General features: G+C 37.6%; 1 protein-coding gene across 1 annotated transcript; it reads right to left on the bottom strand.

The window, feature by feature from the left end:
• Positions 1 to 594: 594 nt before the first annotated feature.
• On the bottom strand, positions 595 to 17,861 carry LOC121431824 (folliculin-interacting protein 2-like). Its single transcript, XM_041629578.1, has 13 exons — positions 17,778 to 17,861; positions 16,851 to 17,011; positions 16,320 to 16,420; positions 15,211 to 15,285; positions 11,392 to 11,555; positions 9,813 to 10,022; positions 9,157 to 9,329; positions 8,505 to 8,622; positions 7,451 to 7,503; positions 5,688 to 6,965; positions 4,293 to 4,464; positions 3,666 to 3,869; positions 595 to 3,332 (listed from the first exon to the last, which is right to left on the bottom strand). Exons 2-13 carry the CDS (start codon positions 16,982 to 16,984, stop codon positions 3,090 to 3,092), a joined length of 2,925 nt encoding a protein of 974 aa, XP_041485512.1. The 5' UTR covers positions 16,985 to 17,011; positions 17,778 to 17,861; the 3' UTR covers positions 595 to 3,089.
• Positions 17,862 to 26,345: the final 8,484 nt, after the last annotated feature.

The following is a 26,345-nucleotide window of genomic DNA, read 5'->3' on the forward strand; positions in this document are numbered from 1 at the left end:
AATACGCAGTAGTGCGCGTCCTCTTGGCATGATCTGACCAATGATGTCAATCCTTTCATATCGTACGCAACTCAGTATTTAAGTGCGACTCTAAGTCATACTTAAATCTTTGTGAAACACCCCCCTGGTTTAACATTGCAGTGAATGGGAAATTTCCAGGGGGGTGTTTCACAAAGATTTAAGTATGACTTAGAGTCGCACTTAAATACTGAGTTGCGTACGATATGAAAGGATTGACATCATTGGTCAGATCATGCCAAGAGGACGCGCACTACTGCGTATTGATCAATAAGATTGCGAGTTGCATATCATGTACGCGTCGACATTTAAGTGCGACCTAAGTTATACTTCAATCTTTGTGAAACACCCCCCAGGACCCCTTTTCTTTATAGTTTCCAGCGCTCTTCTGATCATTTTAGGGGCTACATCGCCCCCAGTCACTGTGCAATGTTCTCCCTGCGACTCAGTTGTCTTTATTCATACATCCCCCCCTTGAAATTAAGAGGACATATGCTTCACTGCTAGCAAGGCAGACTTTTATGTGTACATTTTTGTCTTCAATTCACCACATATAACAGTTTACAATTAACCATTTCTCTCTCTCGCATTTAGAACAATCATCACAATATGGTTGAGAATATGAATGAATGGGCAGTTTTCATGACTACTTCTCATGAAAGCAAAAATTCCTGACTGATTTAACAAGTTAATGCCTTTCTTGCATATACAATGTTTCCAATAAATACAAACATACTACATAGGTGTGACTGAATTCGTGTATCATATTTTGAATGCCTTGATCGGCAGGTATAGGTTTTTTATATGCAGTCTTCACCATAATAAGTTGTGCAAAAGAGAGCAAAAACTGGATGCGACACACAAATTGCACATTAAATTATTATGAATTTGAGGCATTATGATTCTCATATCCAAGAATTAGGGCTTCATGTCTTTTGACCAAAGTGAGATTCTAAGAACAGAATATCAATATCCGCCCAGGTGTTTGGTCGGTATCTTGCAAGATGGGAATATCAATGCTGCTGGCTTCACAATTTGAGCGACCCGACTGCCCATGGCCATGACCATCCGGATCATGTTTCATAAAACCTATTATAATAACAAATACCGGTTCCATCCATTTTTTTTTAACGTTTACAACTCGGCCAATCAAAATTCAGGATGACAGTACCTATTAACTGTTACTCCAAATTTGTTACTGTAATAAGTATTATGGAACAGGCCCCCTAGAGACTGTGAACATCAAAGCCAGATCTTGCACTTTACCCTGGACAGGACTTGTATCATGACCCAAGAAAAAAAGAGGATTGCGAAAAACAACAAGGAAATGGAGATTTGTACATGTACACTGTGAGTAGTAAGCCAGCATCAGTGGTAAGAGAATTCTTAGCAATATCATATCGAGGTATCACTTACAAGACATGGTTCCAATAAGATAAGTGCAACATAAAAGTGGAGTATTGCTAGTTATTACCATCATTTTTTTTAGACAAATCCTTTGCCAAGCAGTATACTTTGTAAGAAATTCAAAGTTTTTAATTGAATACCAGGCTAGGAGAGGATTACTTGATACAGGTAGCCAATGTGGTAATAAGATTCTTATCGGTGATTCAGCTACACAGAAAATATTATCATGTCTACATAATTGTAACAAAAATTGCACAATGCGAATAAATACGATCCTACATTGTAATTACATGTTCATTACTGCATTTATACAATGTATATAGATTAATTTAAATGTAAGGCAATGTACATACAATCATTTTGAAATATGTTGCTAATAATGAATAATTTTCCATTTTCAGCAATCAATAATTCTCATCTTTAGCAAGCTTCCTTCCACAAATCTACTCATCTGCAAAGATTAAAAAGGCACTAAAATTGACTTCCTTTTATACAGTGTATCTTGTAATGTTTTAAATGTGCGATTAGGTAAATTTGAAATTCCCCCATATAGAGTTGAAACATTTGGAATTTATCACTGGATATCAATAAATATTTTCAATTTCACTTCCATGAATATTTACCAATTGCTAAACTTTAACTTTCATATATTTGTAATAGTAAAAAAAATCCTTTGAATTGTATTTGTAAGCTAAGATCAAAATCTTGACATCAGTTAGCCCTCATAGTCTCGGGTATTTTGAGTACAGCCAGGTTGGGGATTGCCTTTTATGTCCCCTACAGAACTTGCCTATGATAGCGCGACTGCAACAAAAAAATCACGCTATGTTAGCAAAATGATGTCGTCCGCAATCATGAAAATAGCGTTCCCTTGAGCTACTGAGTGTGTAACAGGAAAAGATGGCTGTCTGCAGTCAGAAGAAAGAGGTAAGAACATCTGCTAAAATGAGAACCCATCAGGGTATGTCCTCCTGAAGTAAAAGATGGTGTTGTTTGATGGTCACCAGTATGGTTAATCGATGGACAGATTCTGGACAATTCAAAAAGCCAACAGTGAGGTGTTACTGTATAGTGGTCTGGGGGTGATCATATGCTACGGTCGATAACAAAGGATGCAGTACGCAGTCAATGTCTACAGCTCCATCAGAAATGCCCTAAGAGTAGTAGCATAGACCACAGGGTTGCATTCTGGGTAGGCAGATAGAAGACAGTCCCGCTGGAAAAAAGGGCTGTTCCCCAAATGTCTAGGGAATGATCTAAAGGCTAATACTGAAGTATGATCAATGCAATCAATGTAGATGGCTCCACGTGATAGGCCTTATCCTAAATACTTTGCTGGTCCTTTGGGTAAAGAGGTCCCGAAGAGTTGCATAACGCCGAAAATGCTGTTGCTACTCGATGGATTGAGGAATGGTATAGCGTCATATTGAAGTATGATCAGCAGAATCAATGCCCACAGCTCAACGGAATAGGCCTAACCCTCAATCCTCTACTTGTGTTCCTGGTTAAGTGGTCAGTGATAGTCCTACTGAAGCACAAGATGTTGTTGCTCAAAGGCCCGAGGAATTGTTACCTTCAAAGGCACAAGATCAGCACAGTTACTGTCCACACCTACACAAGCTTGACCTTGCCTTGATCATCTGCTTATCTTCTAGGTAGGAATATCAGGGCGAGTCCTGCTGAACCAATAGCCGCTGTTGCTCAATGGTCTCCCTCACAACATTAGCAATGACATGCGGGGAATGGACACTCGCTACAGCCAGGAGTAAGGGTAGATCTGTGCAGTCAACGCCCACTGCTCCAGCCAGGGCTTTAGCCTTGATCATAGGCTTGTGTTCTAGGTAGGATGCTACTGAAGTACTCTGGAAGTACACCTCCTGCAGACGATCCTCTAGGTGCATTAGACACTGTTGGAGGGAAGAATAAGAGAGAACAATTTCAAAACCTCTGTTCTTCAAATATAACAAATATCGCTTGAGCACATCACGAAGAGTCTTGGCAGTGATTTTCACTATCTAATTTTTTCAGATGTTATAACTGAAGGATTACAGTAGCTAATAACAATTGTCAATAAAAATCAGTTTATTTGCTCCCCTGGTCATAATGTTAACATACCAACAAATATAAGAACCAATTTTTTAAAAGGTGGGTATTTCGAAATCCATGAATCAGCTAACTTCACAAATAAACCAAATGAACAATATTCACAGATTAAATGTACAAAAGTTGCTTCAACTCACAAAGTCTGATGAGAGTTTCATGCGGTGGAGCTGCATGACTGATTCCAAGAGCTGATCAACAAGTCCTGAGATCCCTACATCTTGAGTGACAGGTTTGTTGCTGCATCCTTGATACCTCTCGCAAGACACCGTCTCAACTGACCAGTTGTCTGTATCAGCCACTAGGTACACATCCTCCAAGACAGAGTCATCCAGGACTGGGTGCTGTTGGTGGAAGGATAGGAAGTGTTTGCAGTTATATCTAATGTCACCCAAAGAGGTATACTGTCACTACTCAAATTGGTAACATATTTCCACAATCTTTAAAAATATTGGGGAAAAAATAAATTGAAAGAAAAGCTATAACAATTGTAACAATTCGCCTAACTAAGGGACCTGCCTCATGAAAATTCACTCCTTTATTATTCATTGGCCCCTCTTTCTCTAAAATAGCTAGATGTCTGGATGAATCTCCTCAACCCAATTCATTTTTGGTTCTTTATTTCCATAGAGCCAGTTAACATTCTGTTGTTATAATAATAACAGCAATGCAACTTTTAGAGCAAACGCATCCACTCTTTCGGTTCTCACGGCGTCAGTGCCATGAATGTTATGAAAAATATGAGAAAACAACAAATACTACAATACCTGTGAAGAATCGATGAGGCTCTTCTCCACCAGTTTGTTGTCCAGTTTAGGGACACCCTGAAGGGCAAAGTCAGGCACAAAGTTTTGACAGTATCCTCCGAGAAGGGAGCGACCAAAGTTATCGACGTGGGACTTGTTCTTCTCCAACTCCAGTTCAAACATCTGTTCAGAGCTAGAAAAAGATAAAAGAAATTTAAAAGAAAAAGGTCATTTAAAAAAGTATTCAAAAATAGGAGGGGAATGAGAACATAGACACAAAAAATAACTTTTTAATGAACACCAAAGAGTGAAGTAGTAACAGTCAGCAATTAACCTTTGAAAGGAAGAGGGAAGAATCGACAGAGTAATTCAGATAGAGAAACTGAATATCTATGGAGCATGTTAAAGCCAATTTCTAGAGTAAAATGGCATTTTTCTAAAAGAGCAAAACAAAACTACCCTTATTTCGATCAACTATATCTTTAAATTCCTTTAAAACTTGTTTTCCTAATTTATGGAATAACCTCCCCTCTCTTTCTAGGTTCAAGAAACTTATTAGAAAATTATCAACCTGTGTTTAAAAAACCTTCAGTCAATTATTTGTTTTTATCTCATTCAAAGTCCCCCCCCGACACTTTTTTTTCCCAGCTGCTGCATCGGTGTACTTAGTGTAATTATCATTATTTATTGTACATTTTCAGTGTAAATTATAACTCTGTGGCCCCTTTTTATAAGCTCTGCTTTCTCTGTGGTCACCAAACCATCATTCTATTGTTATATTTGTATGTATTTGTTTGTACCCGATGATGGTTGAATAAATGAATTGAAATTGTATTGAATTGGATTGAAAATATTGAAATACCCAATCCTGTTTTTAAAAAAGGCATTCATTACACCATACCACAAAAAAAAATAGGTTACATCTGTTCTTTCTCATAATAATAATAACAGGCATTTATATAGCGTCATCTATCTAGAAATATTCTATTCCGAGGCGCATTGTTATTATTACCCCGGCTTTAGCTCGAGCTGCCTCTCAGCGCTCATGCATTCAAGGAATTAATCCTGCCGGGTACCCATTCACCTCACCTGGGTCGAGTTCAGCACAGTGGATAAATTTCTTGCTGAAGGAAAACACGCCATGGCTGGGATTCAAACCCACGACCCTCTGTTTCAAAGTCAGAAGACTAATCCACTGGGCCTCATGTCTCTAAAGCAATGAATTCTGTATTGTCATTAATTAGCATGACTATTAAGTGAACATTAGAGTTCCCTCAAGTACAGAAGGAACATTCAAATTGGAAATGGATTGTTCTCCAAGTTACTATCTCCAAATATACAATAGAAAATTCCCAGTTACCTGGTTCCTTTAACATGAGAGATAAATTGGTTTGATTGCAATTGCTACATTCTTACCAAGCCAATGGAAGTTCTTCGTGCTCCAGACAGGTGTGATCCGAAAGAGCCGATGAGGCACAAGATACAGCCGACATACTCGAGACAGATCGCTTGTATAAATCAGACGATCGTTCATAGCGTCCTTTATCCTCTATCGACTCGAGTCTACACATTTGATGTTGATTCTGTCCAATGGCTTGGCCTGAGTGATTACTTGAGGTATGACTTGGTGTGAGCCGATGCTGTGTTGCATCCGCTACATGTTCCTTGCTTGGTGGTGATACTGTTCTTTGACAAGGGCTTGTGGTGATATCTATGGAGTCTGAAACCTTGTGTGACTTCAGGACATGGTGGTTTGAGTCTGCATTGTGTTCAGTTGAAAGAACAATATCTGGTTTTGATACACTCTCTCCTGATTCATGAGAATTTGAAAATTTCTCATTCGCAAGTTTAGAGATCACAAACTTATCATTTTCATTGCAATCGTTAATGCTATTTAACGTCCTATCATTACTATCCTTTGAAGAATCTATCGCTGTTAAAGGTTCATCAATGTCGAATTTAAGGAGGTCCTCAATGTTCCTTGAAGCCCGACCAACAGGTACTGCAACTTCTAACTTAGATACAAGCAAACTGTTGTCTAGAGTCTTGCATACTATTGAAGGTTCCTGATCATGCTGAACACTTTGCGAATTTGACTTTGCAACTGTTTCAGCAACTTTGCAAGTATCCCCTCCTCCAACAACCTTATTTAATTGAGTAGTTCTAGAATCAGTGCTGTCCCTGAAAACATCATCGCTCTCCTCAAACCGACTGTGAGTTCTTGAATTGCTGTTGTTGGACAGTATTACATTAGTTCTGTTCTTGTTACGCTCCTGAATACATCTCAACTTCCTCACCGCCACACCTTCTTGTGACTCGCCCTCCAACCCTACCCCATCATCACTAGAGGTTTCCACATGCTTCGGCATATCCTGGATGTAAAACACTGGCTTATTGCTTGATTCGCTTTGAGTCAAGCCTCCTACATCCTCAATCCCACTGTCTTCTGTTTTGGCAAGAAACATGTCCTCGGTCAAAGTTCTGCGACGATCTATTGAATCATCAGATTCGGACAGTGCTAGCTGTGTACATTCCATGATGATGTCTTCGCACTTCTCGTTGATTTCGTGGACCTCGCTGCATCGGATGAAGTAGGACAACACATAAAGCAACCGACAGACCACATCCGCACGCTTTCCAACAATGACCGTCTTGGCTACCCTGTTTGGAAGGCCAATGTTGCCATACATATCCCTGCAAATTAATGAACAAATAATGAAATGAAATATGAAACAAAAGAAATTGGATCTTGAATTTTTTCTAAAACATTCCTGCTAATGGTGCAATAAACAGCTTCTTTACTCACATTCATTTGCCATATCTACTATTAATATATCTTTATAAAGTGAAGCAGACATTCTTTCTCTTTACCTGAAAAGGTCCAATCAATAGAGCATCCATTGAATAACTGCATAATGCAAGTTGGTATCTAGAAACTGTAAAATGAATACAACTGAACAACATCATCCGATAATCAAAATTCAAGTCCCCAACATTGAGAAAGTGGAAAGGAAGACTTTGTTTTTTAACTGGATGAAAACAAAAGATTTACCACACTTCATATTTCACCTAATTAAACTACACGTTTTTTTTGTTTCCTAGAAAATACTGTAATATAAAAGCTAAGCTGAATTAAGAAGACACCTTATAATACACATAAATTAAAACGGAAGACTCACCCCAACTGCGCCCAGAGTGGGTTGTACGGATGACACTTGGCTAATATATCGAGCTGTAACAAAATGAGAAAATCAGTGCAGAATAAATAAACTTTTAAACCTTCTAAAAGTAATACTTCCTTCCTTCTAAACTATGTGAAAATGACCATGAAGAGCGGTGTTGGCTCAATCGGTAACGCGTCTGCCTGTCGAACCAAAGATCGTGGGTTCGAGTCCACCCCGGGCGGATGACTGAAGCCAGTGCGTTGTGTGTAAACGTCTCTCCCATGCTTCATAGATGCAGGCAATGTTACAATGGAAAACACTCTGTCGATCGGATAGGACGTTAAATGGAGGCCCCGTGTAGAGGAGAGTCACCACCGTTAAGAAGCCACTGCACTATTCGTATAAGAGTAAGGGAAAACCCCAGTGTAGTGGTCCACCTGCATTCCCCCCAATCAGTTATATCGGGAGGAGAGACCTGCGAATCATAGTGATTCAGTTCGCTTTTCGGCTCTCTTTTTGCCTCGCAGGCACAGATGACACCAAACAAATAATAATAATCATAATAAGGTACCATGATCAAATCCCTGCCGCAGCACTCATTTCCTTGGGCAATGCTTGAAAAGTGCTAGACCCAGGCCGGGTAAATGAAAACCTGACAAGAATAAATTCCTTGAAATGCTTAAGCACTGTATGAAGCCATGGTGAGCTGAAGCCAAGGTAACAACATTAAAAGTTCTCTGGAAGCGCATAGAGATATATGCTTTACAAGACCAGATGGAGCATTGTGGCCCAGTGGATTAGTCTTCTGACTCTGAAACAGATGGTCATGGGCATAGTTTCCTTCAGCAAGAAAGTTATTCACATTGTGCTGACTCAACCCAGGTGAGGTGAATGGGTACCCAGCAGGATTAATTCCTTGAATGCACTGAGCGCTGAAAGGCAGCTCGAGCTAAAGCCGGGGTAATAATAATAAACAATGCGCCTCGGAATAGAATATTTCTAGATAGATGGCACTATATAAATGCCTATTATTATTATTATCATAAATAGTCAAATAAACTAAACTTACAGTTGTTGAAGAATGTTTGTCAAGGAAGGCACGGCTTGGAGTGGCACCAGCAGGCATCACTGTAGGAACCCAAGCTAAGTGGTACATCAGAACACCCGTCATCAGACGACTCATAAAACTGTATAAGAGTAAAAGGATATATTTAGTCCTCAAGAGACTCAAAAGCTTAATTAAATCTGTTTCACAGACTACTATAATCTTACAAACTCATTGGTATATTTATATTATAAGGATCACTCTGTTCTGTAACCAACATGTTAACCGACAAAAAAGAAGGTTCTTTTGCAAACCGATAAGTTATGAAAATTTTGTAGGAAATGTTCATATAAATCATCAAAATTTGTAAATACCAATAAAGTTATTTTGATATATGTTGATCGATTATTAAAGTGCAACATTTTAGAACAATCTGTGCAGATATAAGTATATCCTAATGCCATTGAATAACATTTGACCGCTAGAATAAACATAAAAATTATCAAATCATACATCATGTTAAATTTAATGTTTACAAATAACCTCATTACTAAATTTTTATTTTTTTTTCAATCAGAATATTTCTATGTAATACTTCTAAATGCATAATTCCTTCTAAATATTGGCCAAAGAGAAATACCTAGCATCGCCTACAAAGGTCTTTCAAATCACTTACAAGTTGTTCTGTTTGCTGTTGTGCGTTTCGAGGACCCTGCCCAACTCTCGGATGAGATGCTCGCACAGGTGACCTCTCTGCTGGGGGTAGGTCATGAGGTTAAGCCAGATGGGTCGTTGTATTCTAGGAGAGGTGTACAGCTGGATCACACTCAGCTTGAAGTGATCAAGGGCCTGTGAAGATAACACCACTGAAACATAAGTCCCTTAATAAATTCCTAACTGGAAGGTTGTACCCATGAGCTGAATGACTCACCTCAGTCATGAAGGAGGCCAACTCATGTGCTAATTAATGTCCATACCCTTCGGAAAATTCCATAAAATGTCAAATACACCATATGCAGGAGCTTTCTGAAACTTCTTGTCTCGCTTTGGAGTTCCCTTTTCTCTCTCTTCTTTCCTTAGCTCAGTGATATGGGTTCAAAACAGCTCGCTATATTAATCACTATTGTGGAAAAACTGGAAGCATGTCATTCAGATATATATTGAAATATCACAGGTTTTTTTCATCACAACTCACATTTTGGAGAGTAAATTTGTTTGATTCAAAACGGTAAGTGGGTAAAGTGCTGTACTGTCTGAATGCACCAATTCTGTTGTTACTTAGCACCAATTGATGTAACATAAAAAGGAGAATACTGTCCCTTCTCCACCTACCTCCATCACAGGCCTAATGAAGCTCTTGCGATGATAATTGAGTGCTTTCTCAATGGAAGACACCAGTCTCTGGAAGTGTCCCTCAAGCAGAGAGAAGTGGGAGAAGAAAAACCGTCTGAACTCTTCGTCCTCCCTTCCAGAGGGTTGCTCCGGCAGGTTGAATAGAATAGCGACACCGATCTTTGGGTAGCGCTTCCTCCGTCTGATAGGCTGCTAGAGATCACATGATATTCATTATTACTGTTTGCAAGGTTTATTTGATTTAAATGAATTCAACAACTTAAATGGTTTTGACAAAATTGCCTTTCTCCTAATAAGAAGATACTCTCCAATTTCACTTCAAGTTTTTATAATCAATGTTCCGGCAAATAGCCATGGTCCTAATTTTATAAAAAATCTCTCTAAAGATCTCATAAAAAATGGAGACATACATTGCAGAAAAGTCCTCTCTAAATTAATATCTTGAAGAATCTGAATATAAGATAATCATTTTCTCTATTTATCTCATCTTACTGGGTGATTTCAAGTATGGTGTTGAAATCTGGTGTTGGTGTTGTGACAACACCAACACCGGCCACAACACCGTACTTGAAATCAGGCTGGTGTTGGGATTGATCTCGAAAAATATGACGTATTTCCAGTAGTTCGTGTTGAAGAATGGTGTTGAATATCGTCTGCTAAACCCAGCACTGCGGCTGGTGTTGATGATATACGTGTAATTTCCCCATTCACCAACACCAACCCCCAGGGATTGGGAAAATCATGATTTCAAATTCGGTGTTGGCAATCTCAAGCTCGTGAACAGGCGGCGAACACAATAAAACATCCCCGTAAAATTTGCTTTTACAGTTAAGATTAGTTCAAATCATTTGAGCTTTATATATTTTGATGAAGAATAATGTTCACTCTTTTGAATTCTTAAATTAATTAAAGCATTTGTATTCTGTACAATGAGAATTTAATACATTTAATACATATCGTTCCTCTGAACTCAGCTCGGTGTTGGAGCTCGGTTCAGCGGACTTTTTACGCTCTCAACACCAACACCGAACACCGTACTTGAAATCACCCACTGTAACCATTCTGTTCTGTTTTTTTCTTTCTTTGTGTAAGAGTGATGGTAGTGGGCATGTGGTTTCTACGGATTTGAATGATACACCTGCACATAATCTCTTCAAATGATTGGTCCACAAGTACTATCTATATAACTATGGAAAACATTTCAATCTAGATATTACTTTAGGCAGGGCTCGACATTAGCAGTGGCCCGGGGTAACCTAAATTGAGAGTCGGTCCACCAAATTTCTGTTTAAGCTCTCACTTGGTGGTCCGGTCAGGCTACCAATATTTTGATAAATTGTAATCTTTTCTATTGTTTATTTTCTATTTGCTTTGCGGGCCACCAAAAATATGAAACTGATGATTTTGGTGAACCGATCGGGCCACCAAGCAAAAAAGTTAGTGTGGAGCCTTGCTATAGGCAACAAAACTTATAAAGGCTATTTACCATTTTCATTTGTTTATATTGTTTGATTTTTTTATCTAATTTGTACAAAACCCATCTAAAGGTAAAACCAACCTCCTCCACGTTGGAAATGTTTTCTGATGACCTTCTCCTAGCAACATTCTCCATACTCGTGACCTGGTTTCGTAACCATCGTCTGTGGAGGCTGCCGTTGGAGGCGGAGCTTGAAACACTCCCTGGGGATGACGGCAAGAAAGGTGCCAAAAAGCTTCCAGATGCTGTAAATAAAAGGATAGAAGGTTGAGGAATGTTATTCTAGGTCCTCAATATGTGATAAAATACTTGCTGTTATTAACAGTTAACAATTGAATTATCAACAAATAGGTGTTAAAAATGAAAAAAAAAGGATGTCTGAAGAACATTACAAGATTGTTATTTTCTGTCTATTTCATTACTCATTTTATTTATAGGATTTAGACCTCAATTGGATGTACTTTTATTTTTAGACTCAATCTATAAGTTAAGAAAAAAACAATGCGTGCTTAGAAACAACACTACTCAGCACAAACACTATTATAGTATTACCATCGTTATTATTGTTTGGAAGATTTGAATCACAAATCATGTTAAGACTTTCAAAAATGAACAAAAGCTTCAATGGTCACACAGAAATATCACCTTAAATCATATCCCATGTGGTAGGAATCTTGCAACATGAATGGTGTGAATGTGGTCACATAATAATGGATGTATACACAGTGATAATCAAAACAAATCTGTGATTCATACTGTTAATTACTACCCAAAATGACATTTTGAACACATGACACAATGGACCTTGGTCTTTCAATTACCAGATCAATTAAATGTCACAAGATCCAGCGGTAATCCAATCAATTTAATCTGTTTTACAATCAACATGACAAGTATCTAAACTTTTGAAGATGACCCTGTATGCTATAGTTTAACCATACTCATATTTTACATTCCTACCCAAAATCATGTGACCATGTCTAATTTTCAATGTGATATTCAAAAGTGTAAACCACATCACGGATTTAAAGTCTACTCTGTTTTGATAGTTTGATATCTTGATGTTGACAGGTCACATGTTTCTGCATCAAAATATGTCACACTATATGATCTAAATCAAATCAAAACCAAGGGTATGGTTAAAGCTACAAAATGTTCAAAATATAATTATAGTAAGTGGGCTCAAAAACAAAGCCTTAGGATTGATCATACAGTTGATCCGTACACTTGATTGAACATAATGATAAAGGTAGTCGATAGTAAAAGCCAGCCCTACAATCAAATGCTACACATTTTATTAATGATAAAAAATGTATATATGATAAAGCCAATTGTCTATATTAAGTTTGAGAATGCATGATAAAAAAATCCTGTTTTCATCTATTTAGGCAAGATTGTTTTTTGATTTAGTATCAGACCTTAATTTCTTAAGCATTGTGTCACTATGCAATTGATTATTACACATTCTTGTACTTGTTTTGTAAAATATTCTGCAATTCAGCCTTTGGCTGCGAATGAATTTTCAATAAACCATTACCATTGTGTAATGAGGCCCAAACGATGGTACCTGCTTGATTCTTACACAACATATTTCAGCAAAAGATGATTGACTTTTACACAACTAAATAGCTGAAACGTCTTTCATTCCGTAGTAATTTTGAGGTAGACCACCGCCAATGAATATACCATTTACCACAAGACAGGATCACCAGTCATTCTTAAAGTTGCTCTTAACTTACGAACAACTTTATGAAACGGGCCCCTAGTAATTAAGGATTGTTTTTCAATCTACCTAGAGTATGAAAACTAAAATTTTGCTTCGGTTTGCTAGATATGAATATTTAGATGCAAAAGAAAAATTAATTGAATATAGTGATTTCTTTCCAAGATCACTGTGATAAATCTTTCATTTTGTCTACATCCCTTTAATACAAGAATGCAACAGGGCACCATAGAAAAACTGACTGACTAGTAATACATGTATGCATGCAGAAAGATGAATAGAATAGGTGTTTGCTTTCCAATCATTAGCAGGTACAGATGCACTACTAAAAACCAAACACAACCGTGACAATGGTCGGGAATAGGAAGTCAGCGAGGAAGGAAATAGAGTGAAAATAAACATGTGATCGTAAAACAGGTGATTTTCAAAACTCGACTTTGTAAAAGCTATTAATAGGATAACCAGGGCCACTCATGTAGAAAGCAGTGGTATGTTTTTCCTGATAACCAAGTTCTTCTATGATTAACAATATTCTTCTGCTACTGCAATCATGTCATTGCAAATGCGATTCAATTTCCAATTGTTTTTAATATGGAAATACGCTTACATCTTGCTATTGCTTGACGAATTCACACCAAATTAGCCACACTATCGCAGAATTTGCAATGTGCTTCCTTGAATGTTACAGCAATATCCGATCTTCTTTCTAATTGAGCTGGTAATATAATTGATAGAACCTTAATGTTTAACAGGAATTTTTTCTGTTCTTGTCATTCTAGTTTATGTAACAATGTACTATGGCATATGCAACAATTACACAAATGACCATAAAGCTTTAATATTGTTTTGAATGACATATCATCAGTCCATTTGGAGTCATTTTCACACCATAAAAAAACTGTTCCAATGCTGATTCTACTTCCCCAGCTGCTGTTACTTTAAGAATTAAGACCACCTGGGCATAAAACTAAATGAGAATTAGACTAGGTGGAAATTTTTTTGACCCTATTTGGCATAGACCAAATTGATCACAGACGAAATGGGTCTGGCCTATCTAAGAAGTACACCAACTGCTTCTACATGAAGACCAAGTGAATAGAGGCTACTGGGGTCCGTTGCAGAAAGAGAGTTGCGTTTAAACGCGAGTAAAAATATCAATCTTAAGTCCCAAATGCGCGCCGTTGATTGGTTGAAAATCAAGTTGCGCATGATTTTTAGAGTTGCGATTGATTGCAACTCTTTCTGCAACGGGCCCCTGATCCTACTTCTACAGTTACTATTTCTTATTCATAATGATGGTTTATGATGATCAACAGCGTGTATATTGCCCCATATTTCTGTGCAAAACATTCAATTATGCCAATTATGCCAATTACTACACATCTGCTGGAATAAGTGGGTTTTGAGGGATAATTTGAAGAGTTCAAAGCTGTCAATTTCACAGAGCAAAGAAGGGAGTTCCAGAGGCATGGAGCAATAGATGAAAAGGCACTTTCTTCTTCTCTTTCTTCTAACAGCTCGATGGTGAATGTAAAAGAACACTATGGCCCGTATTCTGAAGTCTGGTTTAACTTAAAACATGGTCTAACTCTGTGCTAAAATTATGTGAAGCCAAACGTTTCAAAATTTTGGCAACAGTGAATGCTTCTCGTGTTTACTGTGCTCTTCACTACTTCTTTAATGGTGAATACAACTGTCATACTTTTCCTTCCCTGGCAGTTGATGATTTGAGAGTCTAATGAGCTGATACACTGAAACTCTACTGATAGAGATTTATGTAACAACTGGCTTTCCTCTGTTAAACCACAACTTAAAACCAGAGTTTAATTGGAATTCACGATCACAGGAGCTGAAGAACTCAAACTCTGCAATATCCTTTAAGGGCAACAAAAAATCGCATTTGTTCACCAGCAGGTAATAGGTTTGAAGATATACATTTTTCCTCATTTGTAATGTACCCTTTCTTTGTCTTCTCTTAGTTCTCTTTTTTCTTTATGTTTGGCTTTCTTCTATAAAGCGCCTTGAGCATTTAATCAAAATGGAAAAGACGCTATACAAATCATATGTATTATTATCACTATTATCATTAAACTTGAGTCCAGAATACGGGCCAATGGGTATATCACATACCATTGATAAAAAAGGAATAAATGGAATATAATAAACACGTGACTTACCTGAGAACTCTCCACTCTCATCATCCAGACCCAGTTTGTTGGGTGATGTGGGCATCGCTATGGGCATACTACGAGCTATAACATACAAGGAAATAAATAGTCGGTGTGTTACAAGATACATTTAAGTTTAACTTTCCTATCAGACATGTGTCAACAAGGGGGTGTTTCATAAAGATTTAAGTGTGATGAAAAGTCTAACTGAACTTCCCAGATGCATGCCATATAGGAAGCATCAAGACAGTGGTCAGATCATGCTGAGGGAACGTGCACTAGTGTAAATTGATCAAGGAGATTGTGCAGTAAATATCATGTGTGCAATGGCACATGAAAACATCATTATTAGTCACACTGACAACTTATATGATCAACACAACCCAGATATAAACGTAGTAAATTGATTGGATTGGACTGGTTATTCCACCACACCCCTAAGGAAGCATAGATGCTCCTTCAAGACCATAGGACTGATGGCTATACATCATCTACACAGGACATGGTCATTAGGACTAATGCCTTATCAAAGGGAACTAGCACACCAGGGGCCCATTTCATAAAGAGTTACAACTGTTGTAACTTTGTCATTATGGGAACTACCATGGTAACCTTGATTTTTATTGGCTGCCAAGTCCTGTTGCCATGGTAGTTACCATAATGGGAAAGTTACAACAGTTGTAAGTCTTTTAAGAAACAAGCCCCAGAATGCTGGATTTCACAGCATCTCTGCCAATCCTCTAGTCCTTTGTTAATGCATAAATTTGAAGACTGAAAAGACACTAAGCCAGATTTTGTCAAAGGGCAGTAGCAGACATTTGCCTAAAGTACCTTAACTATTTATCGCAATTCAAACCTTTTTTGTCAATTAGATTTGTCATAATCTAAGGATTACACATAATAAATAACAAGTATTGACCACGACTAATCCCTTCTTTCATTGTTCATTCAGAATTTAATCCAGAATCCAAGTGACTCAAAGAAACACGGTCCAAGTTGCTAACCGAACCATTGTTCCTGCATATCCACTAGGATCTGCATGCTTGGACAGGAGAGAGTATTCAAACTGACATTCTGACAGATATAATCCTGTGGATCCTGTATGAAAAATGACTCACCGATCTCAACAGAGGGCAGGCTATTAGCGCTAATACTCCTCGGGATGGTCATGTCCGCACAGTAGAGGCTAATGGAGTCCTTGTCTCCTCCATCCGTTTCTCTGATAAATAAACAAATACACAAACTGGTTAACAAAAACTAAATAAATGTCAATAAAATTGAATCCCCAAATATGCATTACAAAGTGAATTCTGTGCTCAAAGAGGAGCATAATACACTGGTGACAGATTTTTCTCAATATCATGACTAAGACTCTGCAGGGCTGAAATTAATCCAAACTATCAGAATTACATACAAATTTTCCTCAAAAGACTATGGATATGCCTCAAGGAATAATGCAAATTTCCTTAATTTTTTGTTTGAGCACTAGGCACAATGGCTAGACTCTGAAGGCATCACCCCCTGGCTTCATAGAGCTTGTAAAGCAGACAGTTTGAAAACTTGCCCATAATTACTGAACAAATCATTTGTGTGCTCTTTAAAAAATTCAGGAATAGATACATTTTCATAAAAACATGGAATCGACTTACAATTGCTCATTTGGAGGTTTGAGTTGGAAGACCCTCGACAGCATCACCTTAGGCGGCATCTTGAAGGTGTGGACTTTGATGATAGGACCGTTGGAACTCATTGGGATAGACCCAAACAGCATCTCACCCAACATCTTCACGTCGGATCCTGGACGGGTGTACTAGGAAAGAGAAGAGAGAGAAAGATCTATTATATATATAGTGTACAATCTATTGTATAATATACTGGATTAGATGTACGAAAAATATATTTCACTGACGCCAAGGCCGAGGTGAAAAAGACCTGCACGAGGGATAGTTTTATACTTGGAGTTTACATAGTCCAGTAATATTGTATGATAGAATGCCTACTTAGCTTGTTGTAAGCGAGCAAATGGGAGGCTGCATATCAAAATTTGTACCATTGCACACGTACATGTACCGTCCATAATTTACCTTTCAAGGTGAGGACAAAAGTGCCATTAATCGATATCCCCCCATTCATTTAACATGGGTTTTACCCTCCAAAATTGAAAATTACATTGTACGTATATGTACAATATAACTTTTTAAAGAGACGTTACGTGGTGCCAATCTAGCCAATCACAGCTCGTATTTTACTACCACTACTTACTATATATATATATATATAGAGAGAGAGAAGAATGTCGTTAATCAGATCTGGATAAAGAATGGACATAAATGGTTTGGACCTTGATAATAGGACCATTGGAACTCATCAGAATCGACCCAAATAGCATGTCACCCAACATATTCAAGCCAGATCCTGGAATAGTGTACTAAAAGAAAACTGAGTAAAGGCTTGTTAACCCACAGACAATTCTATAAATCTGTTCGGCTTTATACATGGCCTAAGAGCATCCAATAGGCAACAGGTTAATCAATAACTTTTAAATTATTTCATATAATGATTTCTTTTCGTCTTACCTGATACCCATCCACAATATTAGAACCAATTGGTTTGCTGTTATTCTTGACATCAGTGTTGGCATTATGGCTGGATCGGCTGGAACATCTATTGGCAGTAGTCTGAAAATTTTGTAAAGAGTATAGAGTGAGAAAAGTGAGATTGGTTGCAAGATGATAGCAATGTGAATATGAAGAATGGTGCTGTGAAGTCAATTTGAATTATCTTTTATCAAGATCACTGTCTGTAGAGGCTGTGCGGAGGCTGTGTTGTCCAGTTTCAAGTTCTATATGATTCCTCACTGAAGCATGTACTTTGTATAGGTATAACTTACAAGTTAAAAATTATTTTACATATAAAGGTTTCACGTTATAATTTCATGAAGAGAGGCTGTATAACATTGTCCGTTTCCCTTCAATATGGTTTCTCAATGAAGCTTGCGCCACATGGCATAACTTAATTATAAATAACATTTTACATGTACATAGGGTTTCACTGTATTTATAATTTCATGAGCAAGGGGACTTGCCTTTCTCCATTAAAACTTGGTCTGACCAGAACAAACTTGCATCTAGGCCAAAAGGTCAAATGAAGGCCTGACAATTAGTACTAATTATCAACAGAGGAAATGATCTGGCAGTCACATTGCTAGATTAAAAAGGATAATGACCCTATTGCATATTCTTGCTCTACAACAAAACACTTTTGCATTCTTTAAAAACTGCTCAGACACAATGTGCTTTGTAAAGTAATTTATTTTCATTTTCATGAATTTCTATGTCAATTTAGATATACCGGTAATAAAAAAACATTATGCATCAAACTATTAAGCCTGCCTACATCTATTTCTTTTCCAATTATCTCAGAATCTCTCAAGACACTGCTCATCTGGGTCCTGTTTTATACCCCTTTCATAAACCCAATTATGCGGCTAATAGCAGCATAATTTGGTCGTAAAATTGGAGGACAAGAGTTATCCGCATTATTTTGATGCTGCTATTATCCGCATAATAGCAGCATCGGGACAAGATTTTGAGTTTATGAACGCATTTCCAAATAATGAGGATAATTGCCATGGTGGGGTCACAAGGTCACCCTTTTCCAACACAACCGCATCGGAGGGGGCGTGTCCAGTTGTCATGACGATTTTCCGCCTTTTTCAGGACAGGCGCTCGTTAAAATAATGCGGCTTATTTTTGGAGTTTATGAACGCAATTTTTATTGAATTATCCGCATTACTCTTAGGCAGCTAATTGGAGGATAGGTTTATGAAAAGGGTATTAGAGAGTTGTGATTTACCCAATCAACCTCAAATATACTGAAATCCATCATCGTCATCAGTTTTCAAACAGGAAATTTGCACAATAGGCGGTGCTGCACCATCCCGAGTTTCTTTAATCTCGAGACTTTAGCCCGATGTGCCCTCTTCGCGATTAATCTCGAGATTCAAGAAACCCTGTCTCCACCATCGCAAGAAGAGCGATTCCTGCTCGAGCGAGGCATTGATGCATTATGGTCTGACGCCGTGAATAAATAATCACGAGTGCGTCTGCACCCACAAATTAGCGCGATAATTCGTAAAATAGCGTGCTATTTTGCAAATAATCCCAAGTTGACTTGGGATTGCAATCTCGAGATTAAGCCTGAGTCGAATCGATTTTAAAATCGGTGTTCGATCGATGTCATCGAACACCGGTGCAGATTTTGCAAAATCGGTGCATCGAAAAAAAAAATACGTCGGCCGGCCGATTCGTTTGGTTTACACAATCAATCATCAAAATATCAGTAATGTCCAACTTTACTACTACTTACTTGATTTCTATTGCCCCCAAAATGAAACCGATTGAGTAATTATGATGCTATTCACCATTAATTTGAAGTTTATTTCGATCGTCTGCTCGTGCCGAGATAATTTATGCACGATGAATTTATGAATGGTAGTCATGGCCATCGATCGTGCATGCGCAGTTCTGTTCTTTAATCAAACCAGAAAATGGCCGGAAATTGACGCGATCAACGTAAAATAAATCTTGCTTTCATGAACAATATTAATATCATGACCTTAGAACAATATTTAATCGTAATATTTAACAATAATTTGCATATGATAATCATTCATATGAATTTAGAGCTTGATGTGAAACGTTTGTATTTCGTTTCAATTTTCAATGGCGGACATCTCATGACGATCGACTTGACTTCGAGCTTGTCTAAAAAAAATAATCATCACATCAGGATTGATTCTCGATCATTGTCTACATGCAAAAACTCTGTTCAAGTTCGTAATATCACCATATAATAACATTTTACATGACAAAACAGAGAAAATTGCGTTTGATTTTTTTTCCCATCAATTTGAAGCTAGTTTGTGCCCAACTTTGGGCTCTGATTTCATGAATGGGAAAATATGTCATACGTCATCGAACACGCATGCGCATTGTGCTTATTTTCTCGGAGCTTGGAGGAGACGTCCAGAGATGGAATAACAATAGAAATAATCCGGCCAGTATTAATTCTTCCATATGAACATAACATACTTTGCTGACATCGTCAATATTCTTAGTATGACCATAAAATCTTGTTAAATCGTAATAATTTAGATGAATTTAGGGCTCGATTCGAAACATTCGTATTTATTTTGATCGCATGCTCAATTATTGCGTCTAAAAAAAATGGATTGTCATTATCAGGATTAATTCTCGAACATCGTCATAACTCATATTCCACAATCTTTCCTCACAATCGTTATATCAGCATTGAATAGCAATTCAAATGACCATCCAGAGAAAATTACGTATTTATTCCCATAAATTTATTTGGAGCTCATTTTGGATCCAACTACACAATCTCAGGCAAGTTACAGCGCTCTCCGTTGATTGCACTTGTTTGCTGGCGCTGACGTCAAGCACGCCTGTCGTTTCGGGAGAGTGAGTGTACGGAGCTGCGGACGGGGCTGGTGAATGGACTGCGAATGCTAGTTGACCGAAAATCATTCGGATCGACTCTGCGTGATTCATGTCTTTATTATTGTTTCATTTTAAACTTATATGTTGTCATCTGCAAATATCATTGTTAAAGATATTTTGGGAAGAATTCTGCTTTGGTCCCCGGCCTTTTTTGTGTGTTTTGTGATCATGGAAAATACAAACGAACTTTGCTGTCATCTGCTTGTGCAACGCTCACCCGGCCAACGCCAGCGCATACCGTCAGTGCGTAGTGCATATGCAAAGCGCATCGCATTGACGCATCCCCGCCTTCAATATTCGATGCATCGATGTTCGATCGAATTAGAGCTGTCGAACACCGGTTTTCAAAATAATCGATATGACTCAGGCTTACTCGAGATTAATCCTACGAACTAGCGCGATAATTGCGTCTCCATTGCAAATAATCTCGAGATTGTTCAGATTGGAATAATTTGCCAGATCAGAAATAGCGTGCTAATTTGAAAACTCGGGATGGTGCAGACGGCCCTAATGCCATTTGTAAACAAAAAGGAAGGGCACTTAATTGTCAAAACAAAAATGAAATGTAAGTGTAGCCATCATATGGAGAAAACAAATTTGAACACATACATTTCCGATGTTGGCGTTGCTGGCTTTCCATACATGTAGTTGTGTTTGATCGGATCAATCACAAGTATTTGTAAGAAGGGGGCCCTAATGAAATATACATGTACTTACCTCTGTGGTTTGGGGGTCCACTTTATGAATGGCTTTTGAATCGATGATAGTTTTCTTGCCCTTCACATCACACTCTTTGATGACAACCAGTCGGATCTGTTTCTCTTCTAATGATGGAGCCTGCCAGCTGAAAAAAAACAAATATACAAAGCATGAACATAGATCTGAAGTAATTTATTACTGGTGCAATGTTGTTTTCTAGATGAGTTGAATCATGGAGACAGCTTCCATTATATTGAAAAGAATATCAACATCACAAAATGGCAAGATGTAAGATGTCATGTTGAACATGCAGATAAAAAAGATAAAGAATTTCAACAAAAAAATATTTGCTAACTGTACACATAGGCTATTTATTATACTCCTACACTCACCCATATAATGTGTATCTTTTTTTCTCCCTATTAATCCCAATTTCCATAATGTTCATGTATCATAATTGAATTGATCTTTAATATACTTCCGTCTTCTCATCCATATCATTGCTTCTATTCCACAATCTTTCATCGTAGTAAATTTTCTCTTGCACCAATTTCCCATTCGCACCCTCCTATTTCCTTCCAACCCTCATCATACACCTCCCACCTTCCTCCCATCCACTCTCATCTCGCTCAAATCATCAATACACCAGTAGACAGATCGTTATACATTCCAGGGTTGCAAAATCCGTCTGGCACGCATCTTTCATCCTCATTTGCTCCATGTTTCCCCTTCATTATACCTTCTCATCCTCCTCCTGACCCTGTATGTACCCCTCCAATAATCATCCTTCCCCTCCGAGTAAGCTCCTCCTAGGCTCCTACCCCTCCCATACCGCTCCCACCTTACTCCCAACCGGCTCCCATCTCGCTACAGTCATCAATACACCCAGAAGACAGATCATTATACATTCCATGGTTGCACAATCCGTCTGGCATGCATGATATCTAATCGCACTCGCTTAACTTGGCAAACACACCACATGTAACGTTGGGTCACTGTGAGGTGAGTTACACAACGTGGCACAGTGACTCTGTTCACATTCAAGCCTAGATCAATGACAGACCTTATTCAAGCATTGGGAGTAGTGTCACATGGACTGGTCAATGGTCATATGTTGAAGATATTAGGCGGTTTCAAACCGCCTCGATCACAAGAATCCCCGTTAAATTACGGGAACTGTTTTCGGCTAAAAAATACCCGTTAATTATTCCTGCATTCACACCGCCCCGAAACACATCCTTCGGGATAAGTTCCCGAAGTTACGAGCATGCGCATTATGGTCTGATAAGCAGGCAAGGCGCGAAATTCAAAATCACTAGCCCAGCAGCCACCCACGCCGCCGCGCCCAACGACACGCTGGGCTAAAAGTTCCCGTAATTTGCTTTCACATCGCCAAAATACCTGCGACCTTGGAAAAATCCCCACGAAAGTTCTCGTAATTTCGCCAAGTACCTACTATTTAGCGGGTATTTTCTTTCGGGGAAATTACGCGTAGTTTGCTTTCACATTACCAAAATACCTGGTATTTTCTGATCGGGGTAAATTTCCCGATCAGAGAATACCTGGAACTGGCGAACTTCGAGGCGGTCTGAAACCACCTGTTGACTCAAAGTGAATGAAAAATACTGGAATTTTCATTCAGGCAATACGAATAAAGCCTCTCAAAGGTCAACTTTACTTAGCGATAGGAAAATGAAATTGATTCTCATGTTATCCAACTTCCAGAATAAAATCCATGCAAGACTTCACCTGATATTTCTGGTGACTTTTTTAGTTTTGAGTAAAATAATTTAAAAAATCACTACCAACCATCATCAAGCAACGCTTTGGCAAAACATAACGGTCTGCATTTTGCTAGCACTCTAAAGCTCTCCACGTACATGTACATGTAGCAGTGTATAAGCTTTATTTTAAATGCACAAAACTCATTGTCAAAAATTCTTGGCCACTTCAGAACCAGTTTTACTATAAATGAAATTTGATTTGTGTTTTATAAGCTTTAGATTTCAACATTATTCTAACCAACATTTTGGCTTTAAAGCAAATACGCTACATGCAGTTCACACACTTGAAGTGTTTGTCACAAAGATGTGCCTTGCATTAAAATGTACAATTGACCTTTAACGTGGCAAAGATGCATTTTAAACATGATTGATTTTGACTTGAATGATTAAAGCTTACAAACATGTCAATAGTCATTCTTTTTACAATGATTGATATCAAAACATACATGCACCCCTGCTAAACCTGAAAGAAAATGGGACAAGCAAACCAACCCCCCCCCCCCTTTATACAATAAGAAGAAAGGTTAAAGCTCAAAAGGATGCAAGTAAGAGTGAATAGAACGACACACGTACATTGTATTTCTCACTTTGTTATCCAATTAAAATTTGTATTTATAAACTAGGGAGGTGGCAGTCAACCTCCCTGAATAAACTGAATACAAATCATTTTCAAAGGCCTACACTGTAAAAATTCCAAGATTGTTTCATGACCTAAAGAAAGTACTCTGTCTGAACTGCAAGACTAACTGAGACACATGGATACGCAAACCAAGCATAATGCAACACGACCGTGAACTATTCAGAAACGGTGTCATCCGAAATACCCAACCGAGCTTGTTAAAACCAGTCTACTATGTTCCTATCTAATGCCTTGTCTTGTGACATGACTGGATGTAGGTTGCTCCCGGTACATTAACGCAGCATCCCAGTCGCCCCACATCATCTCTGAATACATTTGATTTGGTTCAGGCGAATGTCAAGACTTGATAGCATACAGCTTTATAGCTGTTGTGCTTTCCTTTATTGGTAGTATATCTGGAAGGCAAGAGAACAGGCTTTACTTTACATATTATTAAAGAAAAGGACAAGTAATAAAAAAACCCATAATAACAATAAAAGTGGCTACATGTACTAGTAGGCCTACTCATGGCGTTTCAGGAACTTCGCGTGCTGATGTTGCAACCTTGCACATTCGTCGAATTCAATTCAACAATTGTAATAATTCGTTTTCTCCCCTACCTTCAAATGAGAATAAAAGGCAAAAGTTCTACATCTACATAATAATAATAATAATAAGTATCAATGGTGCAATATTTATCTTGAATTAAAGAAAATAACATGGAAACATTTGCCATTATTATTCCCCCAAATTTAATTCAGTGTGCAAAGTGTTAACAAGTATATGTAAACACTAATTGAAATGAAATAGAAAAAGAAATAGAATATAAATTTGTATAGAATTACTACATCTCGTAATAAAGGTGAATGAACCCTACTTTTTACTGTTACAAGCTACATTCATCGGCTTGCTCTCAATTACATGTACACCTAACCCAAAACCACACTGAACCTTGCATAAACTTTAAACTGATGGCCAACTTAAATATCTATGATATGAATACTTACTCATAATTTATTCAATTTCAATTTTTGTAGGTCAAACGCTGTTCACTTCCTTTTTAAGCATACACTGTACAGAATTCTACTAATTTTCACAAATCCATAAGGATTCCTAATTATGATATTTACGATTCCAATTCATGTTCAAACCTGATATGATTTAAATTTAATTAGGTTAAAATTTAATCATTTCAATGTGTAAAATCTCCCAAAAGTAGGTTTGCAAATGTATGGCGTCTTGAGTGTGCCAAGAAACTAAACAAGAACTCCTAGAGAGCATTTTGATCTGAGCCAATTATATGTAAGGATTTCAGAAGCTATAACAATATTTAGTGAAAATCACTATTTCTTCATGAAATGCTTCCCTGAAGATCAACAGGTTAACACTGAAACCCTGGGCTCCACATGTCTAACCCTTTTATTCCACTTATCCAACCTGTTTATGTCAGAACAGTACATACCCAGTTTTTAAATTTTGTACTAGTCTGAAACTAAAATGTACTGGTCCCCCCAATAAAGAAAAAACATTTTAAAAAAAGATTTACACACAACATTATAATTCAGGAAAACCATTTTGCAATTTTAGAGAGCCATTTTCATAAGTTACAAAAGAGGAGAAAATATCATTTACAGTTTGATATATTTTTTACTGGTCATGTCGGACCAGTAAATTTCTGAGAAGTTACTAGCCCGACAGCAACTTTTACTAAACTAGGACCGTCGACCCGGTACCATTATCACACACTGTGACAGCCAAATTGCCTTGCAGCGTGTGTCTGAAAATTAGGGACATATTTTTCCCCTTTGAAGTCTTTATCTACTGACCAGGACAAAAAAATAATAGATTGCTTTTCATAGCATTCTTGTAATAATAGCTAAAATTATAAGTTTCTTTACTGTATAGTACATTTAGCCGATGAACTTTTATTTTTATTCAAATGGTTTTATTTTTGCAAACATTTTTACATTCACAAATCTGACAATGGGAAAATGCACTTGTTGGCCTGCATTCATCTACAGGTATTACAACACAATTCCCTCCAAAATCATTAATAAACATTCATTTCATCTGTTATTGTAATGGCTTTGTGTGTTAGATTGACACATGTAAGCCTACACATAACCAGTTGTATAGATATATGTTCTATAAAAAAAATAAAATAAAACAAAACAGTAAAAAATGAACAAAAAAGAGCAGGAAATCTTGCCAATAGCATGAAACAAAACAATATTCGGTACATGTGTATATGTACATGTACATATTGCATGTACAGTGTACATGTAGGTCACATCTGTACTTTGGTGGGATAATTCACATCCAAGGCAGATGAATATGAAAGAGAACTGCGCTTTATCATGATAATGGATGCTTCCATTCAAACAAATTCAGCTAATGCAAAGAATATTAGAGCAAATATAGAATGCTGCAAAGGGAAAGGTTGATTTCACAAATACCCTTTTTAGAAAGGTTAAAATTTCCTTAACCCCGTACTATTGGTGGGGCTAAATGGCAATTTAG

Source organism: Lytechinus variegatus, chromosome 18 (genome assembly GCF_018143015.1).
Source record: "Lytechinus variegatus isolate NC3 chromosome 18, Lvar_3.0, whole genome shotgun sequence".
NCBI classification, from domain to species: domain Eukaryota; kingdom Metazoa; phylum Echinodermata; class Echinoidea; order Temnopleuroida; family Toxopneustidae; genus Lytechinus; species Lytechinus variegatus.